This window comes from Orcinus orca, chromosome 10, assembly GCF_937001465.1.
Source record: "Orcinus orca chromosome 10, mOrcOrc1.1, whole genome shotgun sequence".
Lineage (NCBI taxonomy): Eukaryota > Metazoa > Chordata > Mammalia > Artiodactyla > Delphinidae > Orcinus > Orcinus orca.
Window position 1 is genome coordinate 4332309 of NC_064568.1, and position 15560 is coordinate 4347868.

A 15560-nucleotide genomic window follows, 5' to 3' on the forward strand; every position below is an offset into this window, starting at 1 on the left:
CTTTGAGTCTGTTTCTGTTTTGTGGATAGGTTCATATGTGTCATATTTTAGATTCCACATATGAGTGATATCATATGGTATTTGTCTGACTTACTTCACTTAGTATGATAATCTCTAGTTGCATCCATGTTGCTGCAAATGACATTATTTCATTCTTTTTTATGGCTGAGTAGTATTCTGTTTTATATATATATGTACCACATCTTCTTCATCCATTCATCTGTCAATGGACATTTAGATAGTTTCCATGACTTGGCTATTGTGAATAGTGCTGCTGTGAACATAGGGGTGCGTGTATCTTTTTGAATTATAGTCTTGTCCAGGTATGTGCTCAGGAGTGGGATTGCTGGATCATTAAAACTCATGCTCTGTGTCATAAAATTCCTGTTTTTAAGTAGAGGCCCAGGTTTTTGTTTTGTTTCCTGAGTATTTGAAATTTTGGAATTGAATCAGTAGTACAGTGTTGCAGGCTGCAACTTTTATCCATCTTTCACCTAAAATGGACCAAGCCAACCAGAGATAATTTAAAAATTATTTATTCCAAAAAATATTTTGGAGTATCTGAAAAGAATGATTTCTTTTGTGCTTGAATTGCTAAATGATTTATAATTCCATTTGCAGTTTTTTTTTAATTTCTGCTGTGATTTTTTAAAAATAAATTTATTTATTTATTTATTTTTGGCTGTGTTGGGTCTTCGTTTCTTTGCGAGGGCTTTCTCCAGTTGCGGCGAGCAGGGGCCACTCTTCATCGCGGTGCGCGGGCCTCTCACTGTCGCGGCCTCTCCCGTTGCAGAGCACAGGCTCCAGACGCGCAGGCTCAGTAGTTGTGGCTCACGGGCCCAGTTGCTCCGCGGCATGTGGGATCTTCCCAGACCAGGGCTCGAACCCATGTCTCCTGCATTGGCAGGCAGATTCTTAACCACTGCGCCGCCAGGGAAGCCCCCATTTGCAGTTTTCACCCCCACCTGTTGATTACAGTTCTGCCTGCAGGAACTGTATCAGCCTACTTTCCCTTTAGCATCTCATGAATTATTATTATCATAAGGAAGTGAGAAGTTTGACCATTGTTGTCACAACCAAACTGAAAGGAAGTGCTTAACTGTATAATGGCATTGGGGAAATTGTCAAAGCCTAGATGAAGGGAAACTTTGGTTCAACATTTAATTTACTATGATAGCTGGTCATGTTTAAAGCCTGAAGAGAGAATGTTTTGTAATCTTTATATTGAGGCCTAGAAAATCACCAGGTCTGTGCTTTCAACTGATCAGCAGTGGAGGCTGAGTAATGATGCTACTCTTCTAGGTATGGCAAACAGCGGAGATGGTAAATGTTACAGAGTTAAAAAAAAAAAAAATTCCAGTTTTGAAAGAATCCGTGTTTTTATGTATGAGAAGAGAAAAGTTGCTCATCATGTTTTGCTTTTACTTTTTTTGTCTACCAGGAAGACTTCGACTTAAACTTTAGGTCTAGTTTTAGCAAGTGCTGTAATATTTAGTCTAAGTTTATGAATTATTTGTCTACTTACTTATATGGTAGTACATATTTACTTCTCCTTGTTTCAGTTGTCTTGTTTTGCTTCTTTTTTAAAAAATATTTATTTATTTGGCTGTTCTGGGTCTTTAGTTGCGGCACACGGGATCTTCGTTGCAGTGTGCGGAATCTTTTGGTTGCTGCACACAGGCTCTTGGTTGCGGCATGCAGGATCTAGTTCCCTGATGGGGGATCAAACCTGGGCCCCCTGCACTGGGAGCGCAGAGTCTTGAGGACTGGACCACCAGGGATGTCCCTGTTTCTTATTGTAAACCATCTTTAAAAATATTTTTTAAGAACTGGGTTGGGGGCTTCCCCAGCGGTGCAGTGGTTAAGAATGCGCTTGCCAATGCAGGGGACACGGGTTCGAGCCCTGGTCTGGGAAGATCCCACATGCCACGGAGCAACTAAGCCCGTGTGCCACAACTACTGAGCCTGTGCTCTAGAGCCCACGTGCCACAACTAATGAAGCCCCCACACCTAGAGCCTATGCTCCGCAGCAAAAGAAGCCACCGCAATGAGAAGCCCACGCACTGCAACGAAGAGTAACCCCCGCTCAGCGCAACTAGAGAAAGCCCGTGCGCAGCAACGAAGACCCAATGCAGCGAAAAATAAATAAAATAATAAACAAAATTACAAGAGGGAGGAGATATGGGGATATATGTATATGTATAGCTGATTCACTTTGTTATACAGCAGAAACTAACACACCATTGTAAAGCAATTATACTCCAATAAAGATGTTAAAAAAAAATCATTGTGCCATAAAAAAAAAAATTGAACTGTAGGGAAAATAAACTATTTATAAAATAAAATGAAACAAAAAGAGGGTGGGTAACTGAGGAACCTGTAAAAATTCATTTTTAAGAATCCTTTTGCAGCCTGCATTAATGGAGCATGCATTCAGGGTTAAATTTATATTTTAGATTAGGCTTCAAGTATATGGGGGATTAACATTTTATTGAATGCCTGTTATGTGCCTAGAAGAAAAAGCTCTCATACATTAATTCATTTCATTCTCACAGCATTTATACAAAGTAAATATTATTCCTGTTTTACTGATGAGGAAACTGAGACTGAAATTCAAAAAGCTTGCCCAAGTTTACAAAACAAAATAAGAAAGTAAGTAGGTGTTCTTTCTGCTCCTCCATACTATTATCTCCAACTGAGTACTGGTGACATGCTGGGCATTGCACAGATGCTGTTGCCACAGTGTTGAAAACAGCAGACACTTGCCCCTGTCCCCTTCTGTCTCAAAAAGAAGGTGAGGGGACTAAGTATATAGAATAATAAACCTGGTGTGACTTCATCTAATTTTAAAACTAGTGAGAATGTAAGTATTTCAGATATTCCTTACAGTGGTCCATTTTCTCTTTTAAGAATGCTGGGAATGCTTTATTGAATTTCCTTAGCCTTCCAATATCCTTATGGAAAAAACATTTATTATACAAATGCACAAGTAGTGTTGAGTGTAATTATGATTGTCTCCTTATCATCGAGTTTATTAGTGGAATCACTTTAGGACCAAGTTTTCTAACACTTGATATTACACAGTAGTCATCAGTCTGCATATTATTGAAAATTAAAACAGTTTTTAAAGCTACATGTATATTCATTAAATCTTCTCTAAGAGTACTTAATTTCTTTTCCTCCCTTTCTGGGATTTAAAAAATAGACAAAAAGAAGAGAGGTTCAGCCATGTCTGTCTCTTTGGGTAGAGAGGACATGCATGCTTTGTGCTCCTGAAGTGGAGAAAGAGAGACCAATACCCTTAGGATCCAGAACATCTGGCAACGCTGCCCTAGAGGCTACACACCACAACTGTAGATGTACGAGGTTTCCCATCAGGGCATTTGCTTTGAAGGGGGAGGATTCTTGTGGCAACAGCTGGGGTTAGAGAAATGTGAAGCTGCTCTTGGAAGAGGTGGAGCTACAGAGTGAAGCGCTCGGCTTTGGCACTGTGGCTGAGAAGCTGTTGGTGTTACTCTGATTATGAGCCCACAAGAGAAGGTGTGGAGTTGGTGCAGGACATGACAACAAAATGTTTTATAATCTCATGATACAAGCCAAAGAGAAGAGTGAGTTTCAAGAAATGTGAATGCATGTTTAAAACTGTTGGGAAATTTTTTTTCTCTGTTTTTTTTTTTTTTTTTGTACTCCTGAATAGAAGAATTTTCCTACGAGATCAGTGTCTCCAGCACTAATAGCTGGTACCTTGAAATCTAGTTTAATTTGATTTAACACATGACAGTGAAGTGTGTGTTTTCTAAGAAATTTTATTCTCTTTATATTGTGTGATAATGGGGAAGTCTTGAAAATTCGTGCTGTGTTCTAAATGATTACCAAAAATTATCATACAAGTTGAAAGCACAGATAGGCTTTCTTTATAGGCTGGAAAAACCTAGGTGCAAATCCCTTCTTCTTTACTTATCAGTTCTGTTACCTTGAGCAAGTTTCTTATCCTCTCAGCTTCATCTTTGAGTTGAAGATGGTGGTGGTAGCAACTTCCTCCTAGGGCTGTTATGAGATTATACTGAATATGTGTAAAACTCTCAATATAGTAGTATACTAAGATTACATAATATGCTATTCTTATTTTTTTTAGAAAGTGAAGATAAATGGGTTGTCTCAACTTAAAAATACTTGATTTTCTAAAAACTTCTACAACAAACCAGCCTCATTGCCACCTTCTACCTCTTTCCCTGAAGTTGCTACAAGAGCTCTCTCACCTTTAGATACCTACTTGGTACCAGTGTTAAAGTTACAAGGTGAAATTAAGGTTTAAATATCTTATCAGCAATGTAAGCATCCATTTTGCACCTAATTTAATTAGGTACATGGAACACAACATTAGTCATATTTACTCTAGAGATTTGGATAATTTCAAAGAAGCTTTTTAAAAGTCATACTCTTTGGTGTCACTAGAATTAAAGAGGCTTTTCACTGTGAACAGCTTCATTAGATGCTGTTATGACTGTAATTGTTTTTTAAAACAAATGAAACTTGGCAGTCGAAACCTACCAAAGTACAAGAAAAGCTTTGATTTAGGTTTTATGAAACAGTGAAAGTATTTTTTAAAACCTGAATTTTAAATAAGTTAATAAAATAAGTTAATAAATAGCAACCAGGTTGTGAGTTTTAAGTTTTTCTTAGAGTTTAGAAACTGAACTCAAAAATGCCTCTCTCACCCTCCATTAACTATGTTTTTATTTATTCATTCAGTCAGTCAGTCATTCATTTATTTATTGCCTGCGTTGGGTCTTCGTTGCTGCGCACGGGCTTTTTTCTCTAGTTGCGGTGAGCGGGGGCTACTCTTGTTTGCAGTGCGCGGGCTTCTCATTGTGGTGGCTTCTCTTGTTGCGGAGCACAGGCTCTAGGCATGCGGGCTTCAGTAGTTGTGGTGCATGGGCTTAATTGCTCCGAGGCATGTGGGATCTTCCCGGACCAGGGATCAAACCCATGTCCCCTGCGTTGACAGGCGGATTCTTAACCACAGCACCACGGGAAGTCCCTATCCATGTTTTTGAAGCTGTGATCAAGATTTTTTTCTTTATCAGGGCAGTGCATTTTGCGGACCATTTAACCTATTTACCAGTTTTTATACACTGAACGAAACATACATACAGTTAATTTCCTTGGTCTGTACCATATAATAAAAAAGTAAATATAACTAACTCAGTGCCTATCACAATATCTGGCTCAGAGTAGGTATTTTATTATTCATTCGTGAAATGCTATGAGAGTTGGGAAAAGGATTTCCTGAAAGGGAACTCAGAGAAAGCTTCATGGGAGCATTGGCATTTGGGCCTTTAAGATCATGGTGATCTCGGATATAGAGAGAGTTAGAAGGGCATTCCAGGATGAGAGAGGTTCAGGAGCCAAGGCCCAATGGTGATGGATACCGTCCTAATGTATACGTTGTTTACAAACCATTCAGTTCTTTTGAGCTGCTGTCACAATGTGAATCTAAAGACATAGGAACAAAAATGAAGCTAGCAAGGTAGCTACCTTCCTTTAGGATAGGTAGAATAAAATGAAGCCTGTCCCTTGGGATTTGGTTTGTCATTTGAAGTAGGCCCCTCTATGAGAACATCGAAGATAGATCGAATAGCAAAGGTAACCAAGTGGCTTACCTTCTCTGAGCCTTAATTTCCTCATCTTTAAAAATGAGGCCAATGAATAAGTAGAGTGTGGGGCATTTTGAGGATTAAATGAAGTAATGTATATGAAGAGCCTAGTACTTAGAAGGTCACTATTCTTTTGGTGGTTATTGATAGTAGTAGTTGTATATATTATATATGTTTATATATAAATACATATATATCTTTTAAAATTTTTATTTAGTTAGTTATTTGTTTTTGGCTGTGTTGGGTCTTCGTTGCTGTGCACGGGCTTTCTCTAGCTGCAGCAAGTTGGGGCTACTCTTCGTTGCGGTGCGCAGGCTTCTCATTGCGCTGGTTTCTTTTGTTGCAGAGCACAGGCTCTAGGTGCACAGGCTTCAGTAGTTGCAGCACATGGGCCCTAGAGCGCACGGGCTTTGGTAGTTGCGGCACATAGGCTCAGTATTTGTGGCTCGTGGGCTCTAGAGTGCAGGTCAGTAGTTGTGGTGCACGGGCTTAGCTGTTCCCCGGCATGTGGGATCTTCCCAGACCAGGGATCGAACCCGTGTTCCCTGCATTGGCAGGTGGATTCTTAACCACTGTACCACCAGGGAAGTCCCGAAAGTAGTAGTTGTAATGAAAATAGTAACATGTTGTTTGGGATGAAAAGACATTTCGTTATCCAAAAGAATCAATGGTGCATTACAGCGTAACAGCTTTATGAGTATTTTCTAATTCTGGTGTCAATCACATATACTTCACAGTGCCATTTGTGTAATGTAAATACAACTTTGTTTTTCTTGTTTCATGATAAAATTTTTTACTCTGAATACTTTATATAACAGTAGAGGAGTAGCTGCATATTCCAAAGATTCACCATAATAGATACCATGAAGTACAATGACACTTTTCTACAGAAGCCTTTTATAGGAATGTTTAATTCTTTTTTTATCCCTTATCCCAGCCTCCCTAGAGTTCTCAACTGCTCATTAAGTTCAAATTTGTGCAAACTACAAGAAAATCTTTCTAAGAGAGTTGATTCAGCCAAGAATTTTATCATAAGAGACTTCAGAGATGAGGAAACTGGGACTAATTGAGATTTGTCTGCACAGGTTATTTGTGCTAAAACTGGGATTGAGTTTGTTTTCTTCTCTCCCTGGCTAGGACTCTTTCTTTGGTATATACCATGCTGTCTCTAATCAAGTACATCTATGCAGTAAACCTGTATTGATCTTAAGAGTTGGGGTGGCCGAGGAGGGCACAAGTCCTGTTAGGAGTATTTCATCACAGAATGATTTTTAAGTTTTAACAGCTTTTCAACAAGTTTTAACAGTTTTTTAAAAGTATAATCACATACTATAAAATTCACCCATTGAAGCTCTACAATTCTATGATTTTTACCTTTTTCAGAGTTTTGCAACCATCACCACAATTAATTTTAGAACATTCTTATTACCCAAAAAAGAAACCCCATACATCTTAGCCATCACTGCCCAATCTTCCCATTCACCCCACCCCTAGGCAACCACTAATCTAGTTTCTGTATCTATATATTTGCATGTTCTGGACATTTTATACAAATCAAATCATAAAATATATGGTCCTTTGTGACTAGCTTCTTTAATTTAGCATACTGTTTTCAAGATTATACTGTGTGGGGCTTCCCTGGTGGCGCAGTGGTTGTGAGTCTACCTGGCAGTGCAGGGGACACTGGTTCAAGCCCTTGTCCGGGAAGATCCCACATGCTGCGGAGCAACTAAGCCCATGCGCCACAACTACTGAGCCTGCATTCTAGAGCCCACGAGCCACAACTACTGAAGCCCATGCGCCACAACTACTGAGCCTGCATTCTAGAGCCCACGAGCCACAACTACTGAAGCCCCTGCACCTAGAGCCTGTGCTCCACAACAAGAGAAGCCACCGCAATGAGAAGCTCGCGTACTGCGCAACACCCGCACACCGCAAGAGTAGCGCCTGCTTGCTGCAGCTAGAGAAAGCCCGTGCACAGCAACGAAGAACAAACACAGCCAAAAATAATAAATAAATAAAAATAAATAAATTTATAAGATTATACTGTATGTTGTATATCAGTATTTCCTTATTATTGCCAAATAATATTCAATTATATGGATATATCACATTTTATATATTCATCAGTTGATGGACATTTGAGTTGTTTCTACTTTTTTGATACAATGAATAATGCTGTTGTGAATATCTGTGCACAAGTTTTTGTATGGACATTTGTCTTTATTTCTCTTGGGCATGTACCTAGGAGTGGAATTGTTGGATCATTTCGTAACTCTATTTAATCATTTGAGGAACTGCCAGACTGTTTACCAAGGGACTGCACCATTTTACATTCCTACCAGCAGTCTATGAGGGTTCTATTTTCTCTACATTCTCACCAATTCTAGTTATTGTCTGTCTTCTTTATTATTGCCATCCTAGTTAGGTATGAAGTGGTATCTCATTGTGGTTTTGATTTGCATTTCGCTAATGGCTAATGATGTTGAGCATCTCTTCATGTGCATATTGGCCATTTGTCAGTCTCCTTTTGAGAAATGTCTCTTCAGGTCCTTTGCCCATTTCTAAATTGGGTTTTCTCTCTAATATTTAGCTGTAATGGTTCTTTATATAATCTATGTACAAGTCCCTTATAACGCTTATGAGTTGCAAACATTTTTTCCCATTCTGTGGGTTGTCTCTTCAGTTTCTTAATGGTGTCCTTTGAAGTTTGGTCTGTTTTATCTATTTTTTTTCTTTTGTGGCTTATGCTTTTGGTGTCATATCTAAGAAACCATTGACTATATCCAAGGTCATGAAGATTTACACCCATGTTTTCTTCTAAGAGTTTCATAGTTTTAGGTCTTACAGTTAGATCCTTGATTCATTTTGAGTTAATTTTTGTATATTGTGTGAGGAAGAGTCCAACTTCATTCTTTTGCATGTTGATAGCCACTTGTCCCAGTATCATTTGTTGAAAAGACTATTGAGTTGTCTTGGCAAAGGAAATGATTCTTAAGCATTGTTTTAAAAGGAGAGATGTAAATGGCAGAAATGAAAGAATTCTGATCTGGCTTCTAGGTAAATTATGTGAAGAGTGTGAGGTCAAGATATTTAGACCAGGGACTTCCCTGGTGGTCCAGTGGGTAAGACTCCGCGCTCCCAACGCAGGGGGCCTGGGTTCAATCCCTGGTCTGGGAACTAGATCCCACATGCATGCCACAACTAAGAAGTCTGCATGCTGCAACAAAGATCCCGCATGCCACAACTAAGACCTGGCACAGCCAAAAAAATAAATGAGTAAAATAAATATATTTTTTAAAAAAAAGATCAGAGGGTCCTTTCCCCGTGGCAGACCGTTGGAAACCGTAAGTAATAGATGAGACATCTGCTGAGGAGGAATTACAGTGTTGGAATTACAGAGTTAAGTTGTAGTGTTAGAAGTCTATCAAGAAATGACCTGGGCTTCCCTGGTGGCGCAGTGGTTGAGAGTCTGCCTGCCAATGCAGGGGACACGGGTTCGTGCCCCGGTCTGGGAGGATCCCACGTGCTGCGGAGCGGCTGGGCCCGTGAGCCATGGCCACTGAGCCTGTGCGACCGGAGCCTGTGCTCCACAACGGGAGAGGCCACAACAGTGAGAGGCCTGCGTACCTCAAAAAACAAAAGAAATGACCTGATGGTCTTAACTTCTTTTGTTGAAGTAAGTCATGGAATCTTCAGTTATTAAGATGAATGTACAGAGAAACTTTGAGGGAACTTTAAGTATGCAAAAGCTGCTGTAAATTTATAAGATAAAGCCAATGTAGAAAAAATAAATGACAGAGCTAGAGCATGAGAAATATAATTTATAATTTTATTTCCTCCAAGTAAACACAGAAGCACAGAAATGGATGCAAATAACTGAATGGCAAAATAGTGGAAAGAATGTTAGTGAAGGCAGAGGACGCCTGTACTCGCGGGTGGCGGGAGCCGGGAGCCGGGAGCCGGGAGCCGGGACCCCGGCGCTCCTGCCTTAGTGGTTCCAGGATGCAGGCGCCTCCCAGGGCCGAGAGGAGCTGAACAGCCGCGTCCTGCTGGCCAAGGAACTCGTCATCACGGACAGCGGCGCAAACCAACCCCAACCCCACCTTGACTGGGCTCTTAACTTGCACCACCACCACCACCCCCATCACCCAGACCTCGCTGCCAGGCTCGGATCCTCCTGGTCCCACTCATGTCACACACACAAAGCCAAAGCAAGCCCTCCCCCTCCCCCACCCCCGCCACTGGCACTGGAAGAGAGAGAGTCCCAGTGGCCACACAGAAAAAACGTAAAGAGAAACGGGTGCCATGAGTAACAGAAAATCAGTTGTTGTTGTTGTTGTTGTTGTTGTTTTCGGTACGCGGGCCTCTCACTGTTGTGGCCTCTCCTGTTGCGGAGCACAGGCTCCGGACGCGTAGGCTCAGCGGCCATGGCTCACGGGCCTAGTATCTCCGCGGCATGTGGGATCTTCCTGGACCGGGGTACGAACCCGTGTCCCCTGCATGGCAGGCGGACTCTCAGCCACTGCGTCGCCAGGGAAGCCCCAAAAATCAGTTTTTAAAAGGTGCTTTAGGGCTTCCCTGGCGGCGCAGTGGTTAAGAATCCGCCTGCCAATGCAGGGGACACGGGTTCGAGCCCTGGTCCAGGAAGATCCCACATGCCGCGGGGCAGCTAAGCCCGTGCGCCACAACTACTGAGCCTGCACTCGAGAGCCTGTGAGCCACAACTACTGAGCCCACATGTTGCTACTGAAGCCCGCACACCTAGAGCCCATGCTGCGCAACAACAGAAGCCACCACAGTGAGAAGCCTGCACACCGTAACGACAAGTAGCCCCTGCTCAACTAGAGAAAGCCCGCGCCCCAACGAAGACCCAATACAGCCAAAAATCAATTTAAAAACAAAAAAAAAATGTTAGTGAAGAGTCAGAATTCCTCCATTCTAATCCTAACCTACACTAGTTATGTAACCTTGAGTAAGTCAGTCTTCAGAATAGTAGCTGATAGGGACTTCCCTGGCAGTCCAGTGGTTAAGACTTCACCTTCCAATGCAGGCGGTTCGGGTTCCATCCCTGGTCAGGGAGCTAAGTTCCCATGTGCTTCAGGGCCAAAAAACCCAAAACGTAAAACAGAAGCAATGATGTAACAAATGCAATAAAGACTTTAAAAATGGTCCACATCAACAACAACAACAAAAATCTAAAAAAAAAAAAAAAAGAATAGTAGGTGATATTTACAGAGGCCCTACCATATTCCGGACCTTGTGCAAGCCTCAATCTCCTTTTTTTAAAATGGAGATTATATTGAATTAATTACTTTGAAAACTTCCATAAAGAGCCATGTACATAGAAGAGATAATTCTTGAAATTTGGTTTTATTCACTGTAGTAGTAGTAGCATCTGATAGTATGTGTGTCAGTGCTCAAAACAATTCTGAAGGGTGTGCTGTATTCTTATTTTGATGAAGAAACTGATGTTCAGTGGTTATGAAAGTTGCACAGTCAGGAATCAGTAGAGTCATGTTTCTAATCCAGTTCTGCCTGATTTCTTTATACCACCTTGACTTTGTCTTGAAAGATAGTAGATCCTGGTGGGCAGAGGAGGGGGAAGGAATAGGGTAGCACCAGTGAGATTTAATTTATTATATATGAAAGCTTAAGATGTAGTTCCAAAGGGATGATTCCAAAGTCCTGAGATTGGTGATCTCAGTGGTGAGGTGGAACACTACCACGTGTTAATATGGTCATAGGTATATCCCATTTGATTAACTTGTAAGTCCCAGAAGAGCTAAATGTTATGAAGCACGGTCATATAATAGTTTATCCATGTGTCTTCTGGAATCTTGGACATTTTTCTTCAGGAGACAGGGAGGACAGAACACTGGTGAGGTAATGAAGTCTGAGTGGAAAACAGAGGTGAGTACAAGAGGCCAAAATAGTACTATAGTTTGTGGAGATGGGTAGACTTTGCTTTGAACCAAGAGGATGTCACTTCTTAGAATTAATTCTCATATTCATACCCTCTGAAGACCCTTCTCACCCCACCAATAAAATATCTATGATTAATTTCCAAATATGGAACTAAGCAGGTCTTGAGTGCTTCATAGCTTTGATCTCTCAGCTCTTTTCACACTTCTTATCCTTCCCATGGTTGAGTTGAGAAATACTGTTTGGAAATATAAGACTAATAGACCAGAAAAAGAGTATAGAAAGACCAGAAAAGAATACACGAGCAGAACAGTTTTTATTCATTGATTTATCCTGTGCCATTTTCTTCTTGACAACAAGTGCAAAGTTCAAGCTTTAGTTGTCATGCTGCTGCTGCTGCTGCCGCTGCTGCTGCTGCTGCTACTGCTACTAAATTAACAAGCAGTAGACATGCTTCTCTTTGATGCAGTTTATCTGTTGGAGATGTCGTCAGCTGCCACAGGGGAAGCAAAGAACTTTGAACTCTCATTCTGATTTGCAAACTTTCAGTTTCTGCATAGAAATCCATGGTGATTGGTGTCTATGAGAATACATCTGTGATGCAAATATGAGTAGAAAAGGTAGCTAATATACATTGGGCTCATGCTTTATGTGAGGCAGTCTGAAGCACTTGAAGAGGAAGTAAGAGTCTCCGAAATTATGAAGGCCTGAGTTGTTTTCATTAATACTGTTGTGCTTCTCAGAAATGGCAGAACTGGGATTCAGAAGAAAACTTGAGAGACATTTGAGAGAAAGCTGATGCTGTGTGCTAATTTTGCATGTGCATGTGTGTGTTCATGTGTTCCATCACTCTGAAAGACTGCCTTGTTAGTCACACCTAACCCCACCATTAATCCATAATTCATAATTCATTCTTTTCACCATAGTTTTGTCTTTTTGAGAATGATAAAAGGATTGCGTCACTTTTGGTCTAGAGTGAAACTTTCATAATGTAAGGGAGACCACAAAATGTAAAGGATTATATACATTGTCCTATGTTTTTTCTTGACAGAAATTCCATCTTCTGGTTCCTTTTTCTATTTAGGACGTTTTTTTGTGTGTTCCCCTTATTTCAGGGAAGAATTTCTAACAGTACAGTTGTATACATTCTTGGTGACCTAAAAAGAAACAATAATATGCATTAGGTTCGTAGCAACCTCTGCTTTTTGGGTGTATGTGAGAAATGAAGTTTTTTAACCATACCTTAAGTTCCAGCATATATCTATTACCAGAAATATTTTTTCAGAATATTCTCCCTTCTTCCTTGTAAAGTTACAGAGAACTTTTGGGGCTCCTCAGCTAGGTCACAGTGGCCAAAAGACTGTGCCTCGTCTTAGAATAGAATCAGTATATTATTTGTGATACAAAACAAAGTAACCAATAGTTCTTCAGATTCCCACTTCCTGTTCATTTCCTCCAGACACAAAATAGGTTTGATGAAAAAAGTATTTTCCTGATTCTTTGAGCTGCCTGTGTTTGGGATTCAATGTATTTTGGGTGCTTATTGCTTAACTGGGCTGAAGATTATCTCATGTGACAGCATAGATCTCTTGTTTTGGAATTGCCATTACTTTCTAGAACAGCCACTCTGTACACCGGCCAACATGCCCTGGATCCTCTTGCTTCATATTACAGTGATACTGCTTTGTCAGGGTAGAATTCAGCCTCACAGGGCTGGTGTCAGTCTCTGCTGACCTCATGCCACAGTACAGCATGTTCAAATCTGGGAGAAACCCGAGGGTTATTCGACACATTCCTCCTCCTCCTCCCTCACAAGCATGGAACCCTCACTCTCCTCGGAAACCGTATGTTGTATATGTGTGTGTATCTGTCTTTTTTAAAAATCTCTTCCTTAATCTTATAATTCTACAGCTTTAAGTGGGGGCTGGTTGAATAGACAGACACAGGAAATGCTGTGAGCTGCTGAAACTTAGCGTTTTTCAGCACTAGATCTCAGCCACGGGTATTTGCTATTTTGGGTCTGACTTGTGTGAGACTGCAATAACTGAGAAGCATATTATGTGTTTCCTAGTTGTTCATTTTACCCATAGGTGTTTAGGCAGAATGCACAGGGTGTTCTTTGGCTGTGTGGTCATGCTGAGATCATACCAGAGTGTCCCCATTCTCCCATATGATGGGCTGTTTCAGTGCAGAGTAAATGTCATCCTCACTCTCTCAGGCTAAATAGTTATCCAAAAATAAGTGTTTTCTTCAATGAACAAAAGAGTTTCGTTTTGCCTTTGGCAGCTTGGGAAAAGCTTGGGTTAAATTTGAAGATGCCAGGCATGCATAACAAATGAGAATTTGGATTAAAACCATTTGGAATATTTCTCACATTAAAAAAAAAACCAAAAACGGTTCTTATTACTCAGCTACTTGTTTTCAGTGTATTTTTCCCGAAGACTTGGCAATTTTCTGAATTGTAAAGCAGTATGCACATATCTTGGTGCTAAGTTCATGTTTTCAGATCACCAGAGCAAGTCCCTGAGATACAGCTAGATGGGAGGGTGATCCAGCTTTATGCAGCACAACCACCGTTTTCACATTTCATCCATAGTCATGTGTACAAAACCTTGCCTATAGCTTGATTTTACCATGGTTTTTTGGTGTTGGCTTTAAAAACGATGCATAGATATTTTCTGAGATAAATGCTAAAGAAAAGCAGATTCTTTGTAGTTTTACCTGATTCTAAAACTAATGTTTATTAATATTGTTTGGTGTGAGCCATTGGATTTAAGATCCAAACAGATTTTTCACCCTGAAGTTTGATATTAAATTCCTCTTACTCCTTATGGTTGATAATTTAAATGCCAACTTTATTAACAGATTGTACCCCTACCTGCTCTGTACCCTTTTTTTTCTGTTGTTTGTTCTGTCTCTTGGATTTTAAAACCCTGGCACATCTCTGTTTGTTCTGAGGTAATAAAAGGTCAATTTACTTATCTATGTTTTATTAAGAATGCGAGCCCAGGTTGAATGGGGTGGTCAAAAGGAAAGAATTCATAGGTAAACCCTAAAAGGATAGGGGGTGGAGACTGATAGTAAAACAGAAGTTAACTCCTTTTTCACCGTTATTGACAGTCCAAAAAGAGGAGGGAAACATAAAACATAATCTAAATATTTATAATTGATTTTATTTTCTCCATTTATTGCATTAATCCATGAGTAGAGGAAGCTTGCCAAAAGTGTATACTTAGTACCTGAGTGAATGATTGTGTTTCCTTGCTTCACTACCCATGTCTCTGTCTCACTTACCCAAACTATTCATCAAATCTGGTGAACTAAAATACTCCTATTGAAACAATGATTAAAATGTTCAGAAATGAGGTACTTGCTCTAGTTTCTGAAATTCTTAATATGGCTATCTGGATACATCAAACTGCTCTAGATAGGGGTTTACATATAACCTCCTTGCATGAGGTTGCAACACACTTTGTGAAAGCTACAGAATAAACATTTTGAAGGAAGAAAACTCTAGAGGGGAAAACATATCAGACTCTAGGAAATAAATGGAGAGTTTCAGGAAGTGGGGTATTATAGAATGCATTGTATATATATTGAACTTATATTTATATTTTAAATACATAAGATAATATTCCCAGTTGTTGACCAGTTTTAAAGATGAATAATTTCCTCTTTCCTTTCTTAATAACCCTGCAGCACCACTCATCTGTATAAGTTGCCTTGCTTTTCTGTACAAATGCACAGAAATTACAGTGACAATTTAGAACATAGCATGTGTAATCATTTGGTTCTGTATAGATGCTATCTTTTAAACAATTGTTATTTACATTGGGCTGTCACTTTATTAAATGGTGAACTTTTGAAAGATAAAACTCCCCTCCCATCTAAACCCTCAAACTGCTGCTTGACCTAAATCTCATCACTCCATAGAGCTCAGAATGCCACATGAAAGTCAGATTCCATAGGAACGATGCA

At 40.1% G+C, this 15560-nt stretch overlaps 1 protein-coding gene across 12 annotated transcripts in view; it reads left to right on the forward strand.

The window, feature by feature from the left end:
• The window catches only part of TMCC1 (transmembrane and coiled-coil domain family 1), a 221069-nt gene that overhangs the window by 139358 nt on the left and 66151 nt on the right, over nucleotides 1-15560 (forward strand). Inside the window, exon 1 of one of the 12 annotated variants that reach the window (XM_012538457.3) lies at nucleotides 12792-13426. The exons of the other annotated variants lie outside the window; for them this stretch is intronic. Within the exon in view, the coding sequence (XP_012393911.1) occupies nucleotides 13400-13426 (27 nt within the window). The 5' untranslated portion in view covers nucleotides 12792-13399. Of the gene's footprint in view, nucleotides 1-12791; nucleotides 13427-15560 lie in introns of those variants that run through there. 12 annotated transcript variants of the gene reach the window in all.